Source organism: Arachis ipaensis, chromosome B05 (genome assembly GCF_000816755.2).
Source record: "Arachis ipaensis cultivar K30076 chromosome B05, Araip1.1, whole genome shotgun sequence".
Classification (NCBI taxonomy): domain Eukaryota; kingdom Viridiplantae; phylum Streptophyta; class Magnoliopsida; order Fabales; family Fabaceae; genus Arachis; species Arachis ipaensis.
The window spans coordinates 149,663,808-149,683,643 of NC_029789.2; the positions used below are offsets into that span (position 1 = coordinate 149,663,808).

The 19,836-nt window shown below is 39.6% G+C and overlaps 3 protein-coding genes across 13 annotated transcripts; all 3 read right to left on the reverse strand.

Moving 5' to 3' along the window:
• On the reverse strand, positions 388-4,155 carry LOC107645066 (serine/threonine-protein kinase D6PKL1). 4 transcript variants are annotated; one of them, XM_021103424.1, is made up of 3 exons: positions 3,701-4,155; positions 1,620-3,384; positions 388-1,499 (listed from the first exon to the last, which is right to left on the reverse strand). In XM_021103424.1, the coding sequence occupies exons 2-3, from the start codon at positions 3,263-3,265 to the stop codon at positions 596-598; spliced, it is 2,550 nt and encodes an 849-aa protein (XP_020959083.1). In that variant the 5' UTR covers positions 3,266-3,384; positions 3,701-4,155; the 3' UTR covers positions 388-595. The 4 variants fall into 4 exon arrangements, with proteins under 4 accessions (XP_020959083.1, XP_016204563.1, XP_016204562.1 ...); XM_016349077.2 differs by having other exon boundaries at positions 388-1,502; positions 1,620-3,378; positions 3,701-4,154; XM_016349076.2 differs by having other exon boundaries at positions 388-1,502; positions 3,701-4,153.
• On the reverse strand, positions 8,147-10,287 carry LOC107645067 (phytolongin Phyl1.1). Of its 8 annotated transcripts, none has more exons than XM_016349081.2 (3): positions 10,118-10,279; positions 9,950-10,029; positions 8,147-9,584 (listed from the first exon to the last, which is right to left on the reverse strand). In XM_016349081.2, exon 3 carries the CDS (start codon positions 9,410-9,412, stop codon positions 8,579-8,581), a length of 834 nt encoding a protein of 277 aa, XP_016204567.1. In that variant the 5' UTR covers positions 9,413-9,584; positions 9,950-10,029; positions 10,118-10,279; the 3' UTR covers positions 8,147-8,578. The 8 variants fall into 8 exon arrangements, with proteins under 8 accessions (XP_016204567.1, XP_016204565.1, XP_020959085.1 ...); XM_016349079.2 differs by having other exon boundaries at positions 8,147-9,723; XM_021103426.1 differs by having other exon boundaries at positions 8,147-9,819.
• On the reverse strand, positions 16,150-19,836 carry LOC107645068 (endoglucanase 9). The gene is made up of 5 exons (XM_016349085.2): positions 19,571-19,836; positions 17,645-18,148; positions 17,411-17,560; positions 16,938-17,049; positions 16,150-16,864 (listed from the first exon to the last, which is right to left on the reverse strand). The coding sequence occupies exons 1-5, from the start codon at positions 19,769-19,771 to the stop codon at positions 16,371-16,373; spliced, it is 1,461 nt and encodes a 486-aa protein (XP_016204571.1). The 5' UTR covers positions 19,772-19,836; the 3' UTR covers positions 16,150-16,370.

Consider the following 19,836-nt stretch of genomic DNA (forward strand, 5'->3'; position numbering starts at 1 on the left):
AACATTGAAGATTGAAGATCCTTTTTCTTTTTAAAATTAAAAAAAGAAAGCATCCATCACTCTGCTGTTATGTTCTCCAGTTGACTCTGATCATGTCCTGGTCTTTGGTTCGCATCCAATCCAGGTTATATTAAGGATGTCCACATCAAGTATCCTGCATCATTAATATTTCACATTAGACCAGAGAAAGACATTCAACATAATATAATACGTCCAAAGCTGAACAAATTCTTATGCTGAACCTTTTCCTTCCTGATGCAGAGAAATGAATCGAAGTGGCACAAAAACATGCTCCGCCCCTGTTTTAATGCTAGCTCAAAGAAAAAATGGATTAGTAGATATGACTTAGGAATGTAATAACATAAAATTGTACAGAATCCAGGGCCGGATACAAAACAAGAGAGAGATATCATTGATAGTATGAGAGGTAAAACTAAAGAAATTCCCATGTTTCCTTTATATACTAATCTATCTGTTTGAATTACATTAACGCTATAAGCTGCTATATATAGATTAAGTGTTACATGGAATAAGAAATAAGGAAGAAAGATGAAAGAAAAGGGCCAGGAGGGGGGAGTAGCAAAGACGAGTCAAACTAAAACAACTCAAACTCCTCACAATCTTCTGTGTCCTCTAAATCGTTTGCATTCTCCTTCTGAGCAGCCATAGATGGAGCACGACTTCCGAAATCACGAAATTTGGGGAGCTCTGGTGGCGCTGCACATCGTATTAGAGCCCAGTTCAGTCCTTCAAAGAAGGGATGCTGCTTTATTTCAGCAGCTCCTTTGACAGAACCTAACCGAGTTTCAGGATCCTTTATCAACAATCCTCTGATCAAATCTCTAGCATGGAAACTGACAATAGGAGCGCCTGGGAACTTAAGGCTTTGCGACACAACGTTGGATAACGTATCCTCGTTTGATTGGCCCTTGAAGGGAGTCCTACCATACAAAAGCTCAAACAAAAATATACCGAAAGTCCACCAATCCACAGCACTCCCGTGACCCTCACCTTTGATGATCTCCGGAGCAAGATATTCATAGGTTCCAACAAAGGAGTTAGATCGAGCGCTAATAGGCTCCACCACGAGCTGTGGCAGTGGACCAACCTGAGCATCAGCCTTTGTTTTTCGAGATTTCGCTCCGCCAGATATTAAAATGGGAGTAAAGCAGGAGACTTGCCAATCAGGTTGGAGACAGAAAGGCTGAATGCAGCTGGCATCTGAGCATGGACTTGACATTTTTCTTGTTCCATCCACCTCCTCCGGAGAAGATGATTTCACTAGCGTTGGATTCACGGAACATCTCAGTGACAAGTCAAAATCTGTCAGCATAATGTGGCCATCTTCTCTCACTAGGATATTTTCTGGCTTTAGATCTCGATATACAACTCCCAGCATGTGCAAGTACTCCAAGGCAAGAAGAACCTCAGCAACATAAAACCTGAGAATGAGCCAGCATAACCAGAGTCGATGAATGCTACAACGAATTACAACTGCACTTCTTTTNNTGAGAACGCAAGTGCAAAATACTACACTATGTGGACGATATTGAACGTCAAAATAATAGATATCTTTAAATGATGAATAAGAAAGGCTGAAGATAGCCCATCAACCCTACCTAGCTGCTTGTTCTGAGAAACTCCGATATGGCTGCCTCTGCCGTAATACATGCAGATCACCACCTGGACAATACTCCATGACCAAGCAAGAAAGCTTATCTGTGGAGATATGGGAATATAGGGTAGGAAAAAATGGATGATCCAGCATCTGTAGGATCTCTCGTTCAGTTTGAGCCCTGAACATTTTCTTCCGGCTTGCCAAGAATTCATTGTCCATCACCTTTAAGGCAAAAAGGCAGTTTGTCCCAATTAGTTCTGCAAGATAAACAGTTCCAATATCCCCGCTACCAAGCTTCCTTAGCAGCTTAAAGTGCCTCAAACTTAAATTACCATGCTGCTGAACAGCTCGAATAGCTTCCCATCTCAGATGTTTTGACATATGAGGCCTGTAGCCAATGCGACTGGAACCACTTAGATTGCTCTCCTCGCTGATGCTTGTGCTACTACTATACTCACCAATGCTACTTTTTGAGCTTTGGGAGAACTCACCCTTTTCCTTTGATCTTGATTTCTCATCAACTTTTGTCACTTGAAATTTGGTTCTCTTGTTGCAATTTAACGTGAAACCAGGTTTGCATGAGTCCTTCTCAGAATTGATTGAGTTAATTTCAATGCTACCGTTTGAACTGCTGGGAGACAGCTTTTGGTTTCCTTTTGTTTCATGCTTCAAATCAGAATTGTCTGTTTCTTTGTCCAAAGTATTTGCAATCGATCCCAAATTGTTGTCAACTTTTCTCAGGCATGGAGTGGAGCTGCTTGAGGCAGAACAAACATCTTGCTTTACTTTTTTCTTAAAGAAGTTCTTGCTACTGACTATTGACTTTGCTAAACATGTATGGCTGCTTGTGGGTTTATCCACTCCATCACCAGTACTAGAGCAGGAAGGAGAAGACACACAAAGTATATTTGCTTTGTGTCCCTTATCTGCCATTGAAAAACTGTGAGCAGCAGCAGGATCCATTCTGCCCTCCAGCACAATCTCATTTGCACAAGCAGTCGGTGAAAAATTTGCAATTGTCGGTTTTTCACCTTCAACTTCTGATGGAAGAGGAACAATCTGATCTCGAGAAGCAAGCCTGGTTGTAGTTTCTTTCAGGTTTGTGGCATCAGCCAAGGGAACAGAATGATTAGCACTTGAATTTGATATGGATATCGAGACCCTGGGCAATTTATCAGAATGGGCAGATGCCTCTGGCACCAGGGAGATTTCCAGCAAGTTCTGTTTGCCCTCATCTACAACTGCTGTGTATAACTTTTTGATGTTGCCAGCCTCTGATACTCGTGACGAACTGCATGGCTTTGAGAGTCTCTTCAAAGCAGCCATTTCCGACGCCTGAGAAATGCACAAGCCTCTAAATGCCTGCTTCAAACTAACAGATTCGGAGATGCCGATTCCTGAGGCCTGAGCTGAACTAACTTTTATTGGCCTCTTAAGAGCACTCTTGTGTGAGCGTGATGCACCAAGACCTCTAGATGAACTTTGAATGTCAATACCCTGGAAAAGACGATTAATATCATCCTCGATAGAATACTTTTTCCCTGATTTGTTGGCATAACTACACTCAGGTTTTTCAGCCACTTTGAACTCAGAAATAATATCTTCGCTTGACTCCACTATCTCACATGTACTGGAAGAAGCCTCCATATTGGATAGATGTACCTGATCAGATGATCCAAACAACTGCCACTTCACTCTTCCGTCACACTTCTAAGCAGAACCATTTGATCAACTCCTCCCACTTAACGAACCATCCCAACCTGAAACTTTTGCGATCATATTTCCAATTAAAATTAGAGTTGAATTTAAACATATACAACAGCAAACCTAGAGTCGTCGAAGCAATAAGAAAAATTCATTTAATTGATTTCATTTCCAGCGATCGAATTAAATGCAAGCTTGAAAATTAAAAGCGCAGAAGAAAAGATAACCCTCCCCCCTTCCACCCTCCAAAAAAAAAACTTGAGCTTTCAATTAAATCAAAGCTAAAAATAATTGCACGATGAGAGACACATAATCCCCATGACCGAAAACTAATTGAAAAACAAGACAATGAAGAATGGGAAAAGTTAGAGAAATTACCTGGAACGAAGAGGTGTGAGCATTGAGGATAGGCGTGCAAGAGTGAATAGCCCCAAGACTAGGGTTTGAAGTTTGAACAGCGAGAGAGAGAGAGAGAGAGAGAGAGAGAGAGAAGGGGGGAAAGTAAAAGGTTGAAATGGTAATCACGAGAAGGATGAGGGCGAGAGTAGTATTAGTGTATAGCCGCTAATACAGCTGAGCTGAGAGACTACCCATGCATTCATTCACCATTCCACACACACTGTGTCGTAAGTAATGGTAATGGCGGAAACATTTATGATTAAAGTTGTGATGCAGAGATACACATGTTTATACATGAAGAATATCAAAATGAAACTAACATGTGTTTGAGTGTGAGCGTGACACACTTACACAACACACTCAATCTTTAAATTCAGTAGCTGTAGCCTGTAGGAGCAGGTCGTTGTATACTATTGTAATACTACAACCTTCAAGGGGCTGGTCCTACCTTTATCCCTTATATTTCACACTTCTATACCCTACTAGGCTGCTGCTACTACTATACGTTATACAATAGATTTTTTCTGCTATCAAACAAAATCACCGATTCTTTTTACATGTACAGTACTGTATTATTTTGTATTCGGTACTGTCTGTCTCTCTCTCTGTCTATATCATTTTTTAATGTTATTTATATTTATATACTTCCATTTCCGCTCCTGCCGCTTTTCACACACACACACACTTTGCTTTCATTTCTACTTAGCAGATAACACATCCTTATTCGAAATAAATTCATGTCCTATGTAATATGTATCTCCTGCTGCTCTTTGAATACTCTCTGTATCCATGAAAAATATAAATGCTGACAAATGTATCTCTATATAAGAATAAAATAATAATTGTACACGGAAGATAGTTTTTATGTGCCAAGAATACCCTATCGGATCAATTATGTAACCAACGTCCGAGTACTCTTGGCACACGGAAGCTATCTTCCGTAGTTATAATTGTCGTTTTATTCTTATATAGGTACATTTGTCAACATCTATATCTTTTATGGGTATAAATGATAATTTATTCGTAGTCTCTGCTATGGCCTACATCAAACGATGTCACTACAAGAAAGCATTACTGTGAACGAGAGTGAGTCTAGGCAAGGCTCACGAGCTACATCGCAATATGACACACTACGTGCATGTTTGGGCGCCATTATTTTGTTAAAAAAAGATCTTTTTTTCAATGAAAAAAGATCTTTTTTTATTTTTTAACGTGTTTGGCAAATTTCTAGTAGTAAAAGTAAAAGCACTAGTAAAATTAAAAAAAGATCTTTTTTGAGAAGCTGTAATTTACATCTTTTTTTAAAATATCTTTTTTCCTTAAAAAAAAAATGTTTTTCGTGTAATAAATGAACAAAAAAGTACTTTTATATTGTTATACCCAAACATAATTGATAAATAAAAAGACCTTTTTACATGAGATATCCAAACATAAAATTACTTTTACTTCTCTATAAGATCTTTTAAAAAAAGATAATTCAAAAAAAGATCTTTTCTCAAAAGCTCACCCAAACAAGCCCTACATCATATTCATGAATCTATGTTGCACTTAATTTGTTGGTTACGTTGTATCATGTTAATTAGTAGCAGTTGTGCTTGACCCCAGTGCCTTAATTTGTTCCAATCCAATTTAATATTACGCAAGCGGTGGACTAATAACTAAGATTGAAGAGGATCCGCTGGCAAGGCTCTTAAGATACAACAACAATATTAGTGGGTGGTGGTTGCAAATCAGGGAGCAATTGCATTTGAATGACAAGTTAGAGACATTGCTGGCTGTTACCTCATTGGATTTGGTCAATGGTCCCTCTCCTCTCATCTCATCTCATCTCATCGCAATCACAGGATAAGTATAATATAATTATAACTTCAATGTGTCCCAGGTGAGGAGGGCCTGCCTGTTTGTTTATATAGAAATCTCAATGAATTAATTAAGTGTATCGATCATCGATGCATCAAATTATGGAAGCTACCTAGCTAATAACGAGTCACGTGGAAATGCCATTCACAATTGGTTGCAAATTCATGTCTACCTCCCACTTAATCCGTGGAGTTAATGAAAAAGGCGTAGGACATGTGACATAAATAAAGCTAAGGTTAAGGGAAGCACGACACTTGTTGCATCATCAAACCTTAGAACTTGAAGCCATGATGCCCCCACCCCAAGCAAACAAGAAAAGAATCAATTTGCTTTTACTTGTATGTGTAATAATGATGCGCCACCCAGTAAATAAGACCAAAGAACCAACAGAACAAAACCACACCGATCCAACAATAAATAAATAAATAAAGGAGCCTTTCTCTTTCCGAAAAGAAACCAACAGATTAAAGATAGGGAAGAAAGAAGTGGCCATGAAGCAAGGCATGGATAACTACTGTATATAACTAATTGTTATTATTGATGTTATGATACGAAAGACTAATAATAATACTAGGTGTGTATGTATTTGAAGTGGACCAATACCAAGTGCTCTCTCACACACCACACCTTCTTCCTTAGCTTTTCTCTCATTTGAAGGTTACGCTGCCCAAGACAAACAGAGAAGACAACACCACAATCTATCGCCTTACTGTACCCCAAAACTTTGCTCATACTATTCTGATACATGAGTATAAAAAATAAAATAAAATCACAACCTTTTTGTTTGATCTTTTCCCCTCTTCATATAAAGTACTTTACTGCTGCTGGGCCTCTGGCATGCTGGGTTAAAAGTTAAAACCGAATGCAAGTACCTCAATAGGGTAAAGTAACAGTTCCTCACTTTTAATTGATGCAATTCAACTCTATCATCAACCATCAATACTAACTAGTGTTTGATGAGGGGGGTAATATATGATAGTCTTCTTCAATTGGAAAGATCAGTTCATTATTAAGAGAAATGCTAATATGGACTCAACTTCATGGTAGATCCTATGCAAGATAACAGATCAACGTATGATTTTACAATACTTAGGTTTTAAATGGTTATCAAATGTAGGCTTTATTGTGAACCCAAGATTACAGCAATATTGCTTATTATTATGGACTTTTAGTTCATCCTAGAGACACGAAACTAATTGCCATTTGCAAAGTAAAGGTATGTCATAAAGGGGAAGAAATGCTGGCATGTGAAGGATCTAACTTTGAACAAAGTTTTAAAAGACTTGGGACCGATTCTAGTTGAGCTGTAAGCTTCTTGGCCACATGATGAAACTAGTTTACTAAAATTGACGACACTCTTAGCAGTTATTTAAATACTCTGTTGATAATATCTGCCAATTTATTTATTAGAACCCCAATAAAAAAAATCTAAAATTTAAAAATAGAGTTTGGTTTCTTTGCTAACTTACACACACAATAGAGTTGAAGTATTAAACATGAGCTCATCATAGAAATAGTAAAACCAAGACTTTGTCATTAAAGCTCCAAATGAAACCTATCTCTCGCAAGTAAACTAAATCAAATTTTATAATTTATATGTCTCTTTAGACCCACATCCTTATTCGAGCAATTCATTCTTCTGAAATGCCGACTAAACTAATTCTTAATTTCTTATTAACTCAACTTCTTGAATTCAAGACAATGCAATTCATCAGCGAGTAAAGTTTCACCAACTATAGTAAAAGAAAGTACCTGTCAACTCTAAGCCATCATAATACAATTCAAAACCTTACCATAGGAATCTCTATTTCGCAGTTTCCTCTATATCAGCATGCGATCTTCAAATTCTTTCAGACTTAATTGTTCTGAGTACTAGCAAATTATAAATATATATAAACAAAGCAAAGTAACACAACTAATATGACAGTAAATATAATTGTTATTTTTATTCCGAGACAGAAGTCAAACACTACCACATATAATCTAAGCTTAAGAATTATTGTTTTGGGGAATCCTTGAGTTTTCATGAACCACTTTAATGTATTTTATGTCTGAATGGTGGTATTCATTCTTTCACTAATCCCCGACTTGAAACTCATCAAACTTTTCACTCCATATATCATAACATGTAAGCCACTGAGATATTGAATTCAAGTTGCATATCAAAATTCACAAGTAATCTTGACTTCTTCATAGGTATAACAAGGACATGCTCAATAGAAAAGACATAAGAAGGCCACGACCTCGCTGGATTATTTGACCCAGCACAGTTCTGATGATGAAACTGAGGGAAAACGCTAATTATAAAATGTTGGGTTCACCAGTCAAAGTTATTCAATATATACATCTAACTTTGAATTGTGAATATTTAATCCAGTCTATACTACATTCCAACAATTGATGATTTTATTTGAATCAGTCCATCAAACACCTTTAACACAAAGGATTAAAAATAAGGTCCTACGGTTCTGATTATCAATTATATTTACGAGTTCTAAAACTAGTACCAGTAATGTTCTGTAAAATGAGTCCATCAAATGAAAGGATAATACCACTAGCAACAAATTTGATCTTAAGAAAGGTTTGATTCAGGCTAAAACATAAAATTCTCAAGCAAGTTTATTGTTTAACAAAAAAGGTACTTGATAATAGTAGTCCTCTATACTAGAAAACAATAATTACCTAAAAAAGATATACTTTAAATAGACTAATAATCACTTTAAATTCTTCCCAATATCCAAAATTCATATACATGCACTTTAAAAATAGGTGAAGCTGTACAGTGAACATTTGAATTAAAATGGCGATAAATGGGTGACCAGAAGGAAGCACATGCCTTATAAGCAGAAAACGTCTCTGTGAGAAGACAAATATGTAACTTCCACCAACATGCTCCACAGAGAAACTGATCTCTGTTGTTGATCAGATCATGCATGGAAGATCTCAATTCCAACGTGATAATAATTTAAACAGAGTTACGTCATAAGGGATTTAACTCTATCGAATGCAGGATAAGCCACGGCATATAAATAACCAGATGATAAATAATACTATACATACAGCTGCATCAATTGCTAGAACAATGCGTACTTGGTGCCACCATTTCTTGCGAATGTTTTGAGGGCCTGATCTCATCCTCATTGAACCCATATCCTTTTGCAAAGAGGGCGATGCACCTGCACCACCTTGGCTAATGCAATCCAGATTTCCTAAATCAGCCTTTGGTCCTCTGTCTGTGGATTTTCTATGCTCCTCTAACTCAAGATCTCTCATAGCAATCACATGATCCTTTATTTTCTTTTTCTCTGGCTTGCTAGATTTTCCCAATAGAGGAGCTTTTGTTGAACTAGCACCTTCAATTTGTCTATTCAAGTTACTTGGTGAAGGAGACAAGTTGGCATGAAAAGATGAGCAAGTTCGATCCCTCCGATTGCTGCCATGTGAGACACTCTCCAATGAAGTAATCAGATTCTGAATGACAGGAACCAGTTTTTCCTGAATGTGAGTTGAATTCGTGTTTTGTAATTTGCCCCTCGAACCCTTTTTAGCTAGCTTTCGGTATTCATCCCTGACATGCTCCAAAAACCGAAGAACTTGAGAGTTACCGACACCTTCATCAACAATTGCAAAGTAAGCATGCCCTTCCTCCATGAGAAATCCGTAAGTCCTTCTACCTAGGGTCTCAAAATACCACCTGTGGAAAGGAGGAGCCATCTCCAAGCACAAGGTTGCCACATTCTCAAGTTCTTGGTCTCCACCATTATATGCGTACAGGATGTGATTACCCTTAGAAACACAACAGTAATGAACTTTATTTTGAATAGAGTCCATTGTAAATTCTGCAAACAATATCCCAGATCAGATCGCAGCAAATTCGACTTGGATGGAAGGTCGCCCAATCAGACAATTTACATTTCTGCTTCTGTCTTTCTTTCTGAGTGATGGATGTCAAGTTGACTTTGTCAAACACTGATCTCAACTTAAGAGCTTAAGCAAGCATGATCTGGCAGAAGAGGAAGCCAATAAACTCCTCAAGGAAATAAGCAAAAAGCAAGGGCAATGAATTCTCCGGGTAATACAAAGAGAGAGTTTCAGCTAAGTATTGAAAATGGTGAATGAAACCCCTCATCCCTAGTCCCTACCTGACAATAAGCAAATATGCATGCATATAAGAAATCAATTTCAATTAAATCCACTGACAAGCACATTACATCGTTTCACCAAGAGCGCAACAGAGCCTAAGATCACAGAGTCAACATCAATCAATAGAAAGTAGCTTGAAATGAAGTTTTGGCACAGAGAGAGAGATTGATTTAATAAAGGAGTTTGAAAATATTAAAGTGAAGGCAAAGTCGCAAAGATCCATACTTGGCGGCACTAGAAGGAAGCTGGGTGGAACTTGAGAATCAAACAAGTTCGTTGGCGAAAAAGGGGATTCCCAAATGAAACTGAAATAGTAATGATAGTTGAAGTTGGCTTTGCAAAGAGTTCAGTAACAGTAACAGAAAAAGATCGTGTAAATAAATACATAGATACCTGGTTCATGTGAGCTCGATTGAGAGAGAAGGGGGAGAGAAAGAAGACGCGTGAGAGAGAGCGGAGAAGGACCAAAGTGCCACCAGGTCAGAGACTCAGAGGTCAGGTTATTTTTCCAATTTTCTTTTTCAATCGTATTAAATATTCTAATGCATGGTAAAGCAGGAAAGCGCTCTTATTTTCTAACGTCTGTCCTTTCTACTAAGTTTTAATTTTGTTTATAATGTGTAAAATGTTTTATTTTTGTCCGAAAATTATTATTTTGATTTGTCTTATGTTTGAATTATAACTCTATTTTTTAATTTAAAATATTGATCTTTTAGTATTTTCTATTTAATTCAATTATAATCGAATCAATTAATTCAACTATTAAGAATTTGACACTTATAAGTTATAAGTTATGACTAGGGCTATGGAGAAGTTATGCTAATGAGCTCCTCGGGGAGAGCGACGTGAAAGTTCGCATGCATTTGGCATGGCTGACAACTTCTTACGAACTTGGTGGCATCTTTCTGTAAGGTCGGCAAATAGAACCCAACTCGGATGACTTTCCTGGCTAATGACCTTGTCCCGAGGTGGTTTCCGCAGATACCATTTTGGACCTCTTCTAGTACTTCAACCGTCCTTGAGGTCGGGACGCACTTCAGCAGTGGTGTGGATATTCTCCTTTTATAGAGGATATTTTTCACCAAGATGTAATTCTGTGCTTCCCTTCGGATTTTCTTGGCTTCTTTTTTCTCTTTGGGTAGGATGTCGAATTTCATGTATTCGATTAGTGGGTTCATCCATCCGAGGTCGAATCCAGATATTTCAAGGACGTCTTGTTTGGCCTCTGTTTTTGAGACAGAGGGTTCCTGGAGAATTTCTTATATCAGGCTTCTATTGTTCCCTCCTGGCTTGGTACTAGCTAGCTTGGAGAGGGCATCTGCTCTGCTATTGAGATCCTAAGTTATGTGTTTAACTTCGGTCTCTGCAAAACGTCTAAGATGCTCCAAGGTTTTGTCTAGGTACCTCTTCATGTTGGGGTCTTTGGTCTGGTACTCTCCATTTATTTGGGAGGTCACCACCTGAGAGTTGCTGAACACAACTAATTTGGTTGCGCCGACTTCTTCTACCAGCTTCAATCCCGCAATCAAGGCTTCATACTCTGCCTGATTGTTGGAAGCTGGGAATTCGAATTTGAAGGAGGCTTCTACTTGAGTTCCCTCTTGGTTGACTAAGATTATGCCTACACCGCTTCCCACTTTGTTGGAGGACCCATCCACGTACAGCTCCTAGGTTGTGGAGGCTTCCTCTTGATCTCTTGCATATTCTGCTACGAAGTCAGTGAGGCATTGGGCTTTGACTGCCGTCCGAGTTTCGTACTTCAAAACGAACTCTGAGAGCTCTATTGCCCATTTAACCATTTTACCTGCAATATCCGTCTTCTGAAGGATTTGCTTCATGGGCTAGTTCGTTCGTATCCTTATTGTGTGGGCTTGAAAATAAGGTCGTAGCCTTCGTAAGGCTACTATTAAGGAATACGCAAACTTCTCCAGTTTTTGATACCTTAATTCAGGGCCTTGTAGAACTTTTTTGGTGAAATATACAGGATGCTGCCCGACCTCGTCTTCCCGTATTAGAGCTGATGCTACAGCTTTGTCTGCTACGGACAAATATAGGACGAGTTCTTTCCCGATTCTAGGTCGGGCCAGAATGGGAGTTTGGCTTAAAAACTTTTTGAAATTCTGAAATGCTTCTTCGCACTCAGGAGTCCATTCGAACTGGCATCCTTTCCTTAGTAGAGAGAAGAGTGGTAGGGATCTTAATGCTGATCCTGCCAAGAACCTGGAGAGAGCTGCAAGTCGGCCGTTCAACTGCTGGACCTCCCTTAGGCAAGTCGGGCTTTTCATTTCTAGGACTACCTTGCACTTGTCGGGGTTTGCTTCAATCCCCCTTAGTGTCGGCATAAATCCCAGAAATTTTCTAGCCTCTACCGCGAAGGTGCACTTTGCGAGATTCAACTTCATCCTGTGCAACCTTATGGTGTTGAAGACTTACGAGAGGTCCGCCAAGAGGTCAGTCTCATCCTTGGTTTTTACTAGCATGTCGTCCGCATAAACTTCCATTAAATTTCCAAGGTGAGGAGCAAACACCTTATTCATCAGCCTTTGATATGTGGCTCTAGCATTTTTCAACCCAAAAGGCATGACCACATATCAATAGTTTGCTCTAGGCATGATGAAGGATGTTTTTTCTTGATCCGGCTTGTACATCGGAATTTGGTTGTATTCCGAGTATGCGTCCATGAACGACAAGTACTGATACTCCGAGCTGGAGTCTACTAAGGTATCAATGTTTGGAAGTGGATATGGGTCTTTGGGACACGCCTTGTTCAGGTCAGTGTAATCGACGCACATCCTCAACTTGCCGTTTTGCTTTTTGATCAGCACCACGTTTGTCAGTCACGCCGGATATTTAACCTCTTTGATGAAGCCGGCTTCTAGGAGGGCTTGTACTTGTTTTTCCACCACTTGAGCCCTTTCGGGTCCAAGCTTCCGTCTTCTTTGCTGAACAGGTCGCGATCCGGGGTAAACTAAAAGTTTATGCGACATGAGTTCGGGATCTATCCCTGGCATATCGGAGGCTTTCCAAGTGAAGAGATCAGAATTTTCTTGTAGGAGCCTTATAAGTTCCTGATTCATGTCTTCTTTCAGATTGGCTCCTATGTTGGTATTTTTTCTTCCTCTTTTCCAACCTGTACCTCTTCAGTTTTTCCCACTGGTTGTGGTTGCAACTCTTCCTTGGCTCTAACTCCTCCGAGCTCTATGGTGTGAATTTTCTTGCCCTTTCCTCTTAGGTTCAGGCTTTCATTGTAGCATTTCCTTGCCAGTTTCTGATCTCCCCTGATGGTTGCTATTCCCTCTGGCGTTGGGAATTTCATGCAAAGGTGGGGAGTAGACACCACTGCTCTGAGCCGATTTAGGGTGGTCTTGCCTATTAGAGCATTATAGGCTGACCCCACATCGACGACTATGAAGTCGATGCTCAGAGTTTTGGATTTTACCCATTTTCCAAAAGTCGTGTGCAGGGGTATGAATCCTAGTGGCTTTATTGGAGTGTCTCCCAACCCATAGAGAGTATCGGGGTAAGCTCTTAACTCCTTTTCATCCAACCCTAACTTATCAAATGCTGGTTTGAACAGGATGTCGGCTGAGCTTTCCTGGTCCACCAGGATTCTGTGGAAATGGGTGTTGGCAAGAACAATGGTTATCACTACTGGATCATCGTGTCCAGGAATGATGCCTTGCCCATCCTCCTTAGTAAAAGAAATGGTAGGGAGGTCGGGAGCTTCGCCCCCGACTTGGTAGACCTCTTTCAGATGTCTCTTTCGAGATGACTTTGTGAGGCCGCCTCCACCGAATCCCCCCAAGATCATATGTATATGTCTTTCCGGGGTCTGTGGTGGTCGATCTCTTCGGTCCTCGTTGTCTCTCTTCCTCTTCCCATGATGATCCGACCTCTCAACGAGATATCTGTCTAGCCGACCTTCTCTGGCCAACTTTTTCATCACGTTTTTAGGTCGTAACACTCATTTGTTGAGTGACCATATATCTTATAGTACTCACAATAGTCGCTACGACTTCACCTCTTCTTGTTTTTAATGGGTCTAGGGGGAGGTAGCCTTTCAGTATGACAAATTTTCCTTTAGACATCAACTAGGAAAACTCGCAGAGGAGTATATGAGTGATATCTCCTAGGCCTTTCCGGGCCGACTTCCTCCTTTTTCTTGGGCTCTCTCTCTTTCTCTTTTGACGAGTGAGAGAGCCCAGGTCGCCAACTTGGCTCTCGGAGCCTGACATTTTCCTCCATATTGATGTACTTCTCAACTCTTTCCTGTATATCGCTTAAGGAGGTCAGGTGCCTTTTCGAGATGGACTGGGAGAAAGGACTTTCTCGGAGTCCATTTACTAGGCTCATAGTTACTGCCTCTGTGGGCAGGTCTTGAATCTCTAAGCATGCTTTGTTGAACATTTTCATGTATCCTCTCAAAGGTTCTCCGACCTTCTGCTTTACACCCAGGAGGCTCGGTGCATGCTTTACCTAGTCCTTCTGAATAGAGAACCACATGAGGAATTTTCGAGACAAGTCGTCGAAACTAGTGACCGACCTTGGGGGGAGGCTGTCGAACCACTTCATCGCTGCTTTAGTAAGGGTTGTTGGAAAAGCCTTGCAGCGGGTAGCATCAGAAGCGTCGGACAAGTACATTCGACTTTTGAAATTGCTTAAGTGATACTTTGGGTCAGTAGTCTCGTCGTAGAGGTCCATATCAGGGCTTTTAAAGTTCCTTAGAACTTTTGCCCTCATTATGTCCTCACTGAACGAATATGTTCCCACTAGGGGAGAATCTTCTCGGTCACTGCGAGAGGTTCGACCTTTGAGAGCAGATTCTAACTTCAGGAGCTTTTCCTCAAGCTCCTTTCGTCGCTCGATCTCGTTCCTCAAGTTTCTCTCTGCCTCTCGTTGTCGTTCCAGTTCTTGTTCCAACTGCTCCAGGTTCCCTTGGTGGCCGTGGAACAATCCCATGAAATCGGCTGCATAGGGTTGTCTTTCCTTTCCTGATTCGCGCCCTTCAAAAGAGTTTGCCTTTGGGTCTTTCAACCCATAGGTTCCTTCTCTATGCTGGTTAGTCACCCCTTGGTGGGCGGCTATGTTCGCGTCGTTGTCCCAATGTCCTGATTCTCTTGCTCAGAATCAGACGCTGTGTGGCCATCTTCGGGTGAATCGTCTGCCATTACTGGTTGATCTCTCGGGTCCCCGGCAACGGCGCCAATGTTACGTTGGGTAACCGGAGATTAGTGGGCTGGACTCGTTGGGTTGGCCCAATCGTTTGAAGAATGAATTCTTCGACTTGCTTCGCGTCAGGGAGCCCCCGACCGACTAGTGTGTATGAAAGAAGGGGGGTGGTACCTGCAAAGACACTCCGATGCTTAGGTCAGTAGAGGCCTAAACAGGTTTAGAGAGTATTGGAACTTAGGGATACCTGAGGGGTGTCAATGTATTTATAGTGGTGAACCAATAACCACCATTGGAGTAGTTCCACCTTTAAAGGAGGATAACAGTCCCTTTATCTTAGGGAAGTAGAGATATGGCTCATAGAAGTGGGTTGAGAGATTTTAGGGGCAGTTACTTATTCGAATAAGCATTATCTGCCAGCTAACCTATGCTCCTTACTTCTTTAGAGCGAAGTCTGTGTCGAATCCGACTCTTCTGAAGAGGTCGGTTATGTGCGAAGGCCAATCTTACGGATTGGGCCTTTCTGGCTTATTTGGACCTGGGCCTTAGTATTGGGTCAGGGTATGAATAAAAATGTTGTCTAATTTTTTTTAATTAAATCTATATATTACTTCATCACGTGGGTCTTAATCTTAGTTTGAATAAACCAGCCAATGAGTTTCTCGTAATTCCCCTCTCTAATTCTCCCTCATGATAAATTCTTCTTCCCTCTCAGTTACATTACATCTCCACATAGTCATCACCATTCCAATTACGTTCATTCCCTCATAATTTCATTCTAAGTACGGACTAGAATAAAAAATATAATATTAAAAATTCTAGCAATGCTTATGATTTAGTTTATGTTAATAACTACATACTATGAATTTTTAAACAAAATCCAGCCTTAGTTAGGATGAATGCAGCTTGCAAGAGGCATATAAATATCCCTAACCACATGTATATTAAATTATTAATATGTGGTCGGGCTCAATAGTAATTTTTGTGGGTCAAATCCGATGAATCATTCTAGTTGCCAAAACTAATATGACTCTTGTTACCTTAGTGGGTCAATACCTTACATAATGAGCTAAGTTCCCATGCCATTATTATTTGTGTATCTACCATTCACTTATCATTTTATTGATGACAAAACGTCTCTTAGCATTCACAAATCACAATTACCAAATTCACTGATGTTACTTTGCTTAAATTACTGGTTACTCGTTAGCTTTAGAGAACGCCATCAAAATGCACAAGATATGGGTATTTCAGTATTGTAGAGAGTAGGGAATCATAATATATTTGACTTGATGAATGACGATGACATAAACTTTTGGGGTGCTATGAGATATATAATGCACCACACGGCGTACAACATAAGTATTTGTGGTTGTGGATGGTAAAACTAAAACAAGACTAGAGGGTTAAGTAGATGTTTTTGTTGTATCTACAGTTAATTAATTAGGCTTAAGGCCGTAAGGGAAAGCAGTAGCAGTCAAGCAGTAGCAGCAAAGTAGGCTAATGGGCCGACAAGAGCGGCATTGATGTAAGTTGCAGGCTCGGAGTGGCTGTAATCACCGCGCTCATCGGGGAATCCGTCATTCTGGTTGGGACCTCCAACTATGGCTCCAAGGAGTATGTTAGGGTTTGGATTCATTGAATAGTAGAATGGTTGGAAGCCTCCATCACAACCTATTGCCTGCGGATGAGCTGATAGTGAAGGCAAGGAAGATCCTCTGTGGTGAATCCTCTTGGGATAGTATGGACCATACCCTACCATGTATGACATCTTCAATGGGTTCTCTCCTAATATGTAGTCTACCTGCCTTTTCGCAATACTCCTCAGTGTATTTGGAGTCACCAGGACTCCCCCACCGCAGTTGAATGTGTGCTTTGTTGCTGCCATATACTTGGAGTATGTTGTAAGCAAGAATGTTATCGATGTCACGTACTGCAGGTTGCTATCTGGAAGCTTGTACATGAGTCCCCCTGTGCATCAATTCCTTAATTAATTAATTATATTTTCATTTTCAAACTATATTTATTTGTTACTTTTACTTACCCTGTGTATATTGTGTGCTTGAAGACGGAGAGTTGGGCAAGATCTTGCACATGAAATTCTCTGCTTCTTGCTTATATTGTTCAAAGTTCTTATCACCGTTCACCAATGCTCTCTGCATTATAAACATAATCAGGCACCATTACCTTCTCTCTCACACACACTCTCTATATACACTTTGGCTGCGTTTGTTTCTAAGAACAGGACAGGACAAGACACTGAGAACAGGACATGACAAGGTACTGACAGAGACACAAAATTTTGTATTCTTGTATTATGTTTGGTGATAAATTAGAACAAATTATGAAAATTCAATTTATTCTCATTTTTTTCATTAAAAAATTTTGAGATAAAAAATATAACAATAAAAAATAAGTTGTGTCCTTTGTTAGTATCTCCGTGTCCTTCCTGTCAAGATAGACACAAAATATACTAATTTAGTGTTTCTGGACACATGGTGAATTAGATTACTTTACCCTGGAAAGAAGGACATGTGCACCGGCATATTTGTTGTCCCAGCTGAAGATATCTGGTTGATCATCGGCTCCAAGGGACTTGACCAAATTATAGTAGTAAACAGCATTTGTTGCTCTGAAAAGCCACGCAGCTCCCCACAATAGCTCATCCTGAACAACCAACACAACAAAATGCTTATTAATGAATTAATTAGTGAATTATTCAAATGAATAATAACTGGTGTGTGGTGTTACCTTGAAACCAGAATAGGAGCAATAAAAAGGGCAAACTGCTGATCCAAGGGAACTACTATAAGAACCCTGATGCTGGTATGCAAACTGGTAAACCTTCTGGGCATTCCTCAACAAGATGTTGGAGTATGTTGGGTCGACGGTTCGGAAGACAATGGAGGCAGCAGCAAGGGCAGCAGCAGTCTCAGCAGCCACATCAGAACCAGGGTTCTGAGGAGACACCCAATAAACAGTTCTAAGAGTGTCCATGTCCTCTGGCCTCTCCCAACACTTGTGGTCCACATTTGGGTCTCCAACACCAACATAGAGCCTCCCAGGTGTGGAAGTCGCGCACTTTAGAAGGTAGTCTGTGGCCCAACGAATTGCAGCCCTTGCTTCTTTGATTTCCGGACCCATCCTCTTCCCATATTCAAGTGTCCCCCATGATAGCATCGTTGTCGTGAATGCCATTGGAAAATTGAACTTCACATTGTCCCCTGCATCGTAGTACCCTCCACTTAAATCCACCTGCAAAACAAAATTTCATCTTCACTTTTCATCCTCAAAATAATTGATCATTGTATATTAAAAATTAAAAGAACACATTATAATAAAAACCAAGATGAGTTATGTAAAAAAACATTAAAAATATAAAAAGGAACTATTGGTAGCGTTTGTTTTGAGATACTGAGACAGAGACTGAAAGACTGAGACTCAGTATCGTGTTTGTTAGTTCAGAGACTGGTATTAAAATTTCTGTCTCTGTCTCTAAAAGTTCAGTATTTCAGTACCTCCAAAAAGTAGGAACACAGTGGACTGAAATTTTTAGAGATGGAGACTGAAACTTTAATAACATTTTATACCTAAAATACTTTCATTTCAATTAATTAATTCCAATTTTATCCTTTGTGCAAATTAAATTAGAGTTTTATTCTTGTTTCAATTTTTGTCTCCCATTTTACACCAAACAGAATACTGAGATTTATTTCAATCACTGTCTCTTAGTCTCTGTCTCTCAATCTCAGTCTTTCCGTCTCTGTCTCTCCACCAAACACTACCTTAGAGAAGTTGGTGATACAAAGGCTTTATGTTAATGATTATTGTTTTTTTGTTTTTAGAAAAAGACATTATATACTACATACGAAGAATGATTTTTTCTTTTTTTCTATATTACAAATATTTATGAGAAGAGAGTAAAAATATAATAAAAATAAATAATTAAGTATAAAATAATGTAAAGCAAAAAACGTGTTTTTCTAAAATACAATATATCCCCTGTTTTGAATATGGGAAACTACGGTAATGGGTCATAAGAATTGGCTGGTCAACAGGAAAAGTGGAAAGTGAAATAGACTCATGCATGCGAAGAGTAGAGCAGAGTAGGGTGAAGAGGCACAGAGGCACCATCGCGCAGTACAAAGCTCCAATTAGCAAAGGGGAAAGTGATGTTTCCAATTCAATGACAATGCCAAGATTCAGGAGACCGTGACTATTCAATTTTTTTTGTTTGACTTTTGTGTGCAGAAAAGAATCTTTCGGTACTGTTTAAATCGAATCGCTCGGTATTCGATAATGCTCTAAAAGAATAAAAAACTAGGAAAAATTGAAAATATGTCCAAAGCAATTGGAAAAGAAGCAAGTATTTAAGATGATTTCAGTACTGCAATGTCCTTTGTTTGTTTCTGGATGCGTGTAATCTCGATCTATTTACTAACTAATATGGTAAAAAGTCACATGAAGTTAATAGCTGAGAGCCGACGGATAAAAATTTAGTCAAATCAGTCAAATCATCTAACAACTCTCAAGTATCAACTTCACGTAAAGTCGATTTCTCTTGAGTTTCCACCAACTAATACACTTAGCATTGTTAATAGAAGAGTAAAACGAAAAAACCATTAAGCAAGATAAATGATGATGAAAAAGTTGAAGCAGGGAATGTGATGAACATACATTGGCTAAACGACCATCGAAGAGGGCAGAGTTGGACCTCCATTTGAGTTGCTGGTCTGGAGGGAGCCTTCCAGACCTCTGTCCTTGGAAGAAGAGCAATGATTTTGCCAAAGCATCCCTGTAGTTCACTGGGTTGCATTCCGCCACCACTAACAACAGCAATGTCAACACCCCAAACAAGCAACTACTTGCCATGGACATTCTTTTTTTTTTTCTTTCCAATGTTCTCTGCCTCACTTGATGGAAATGAATTACAAGCTCCTCCC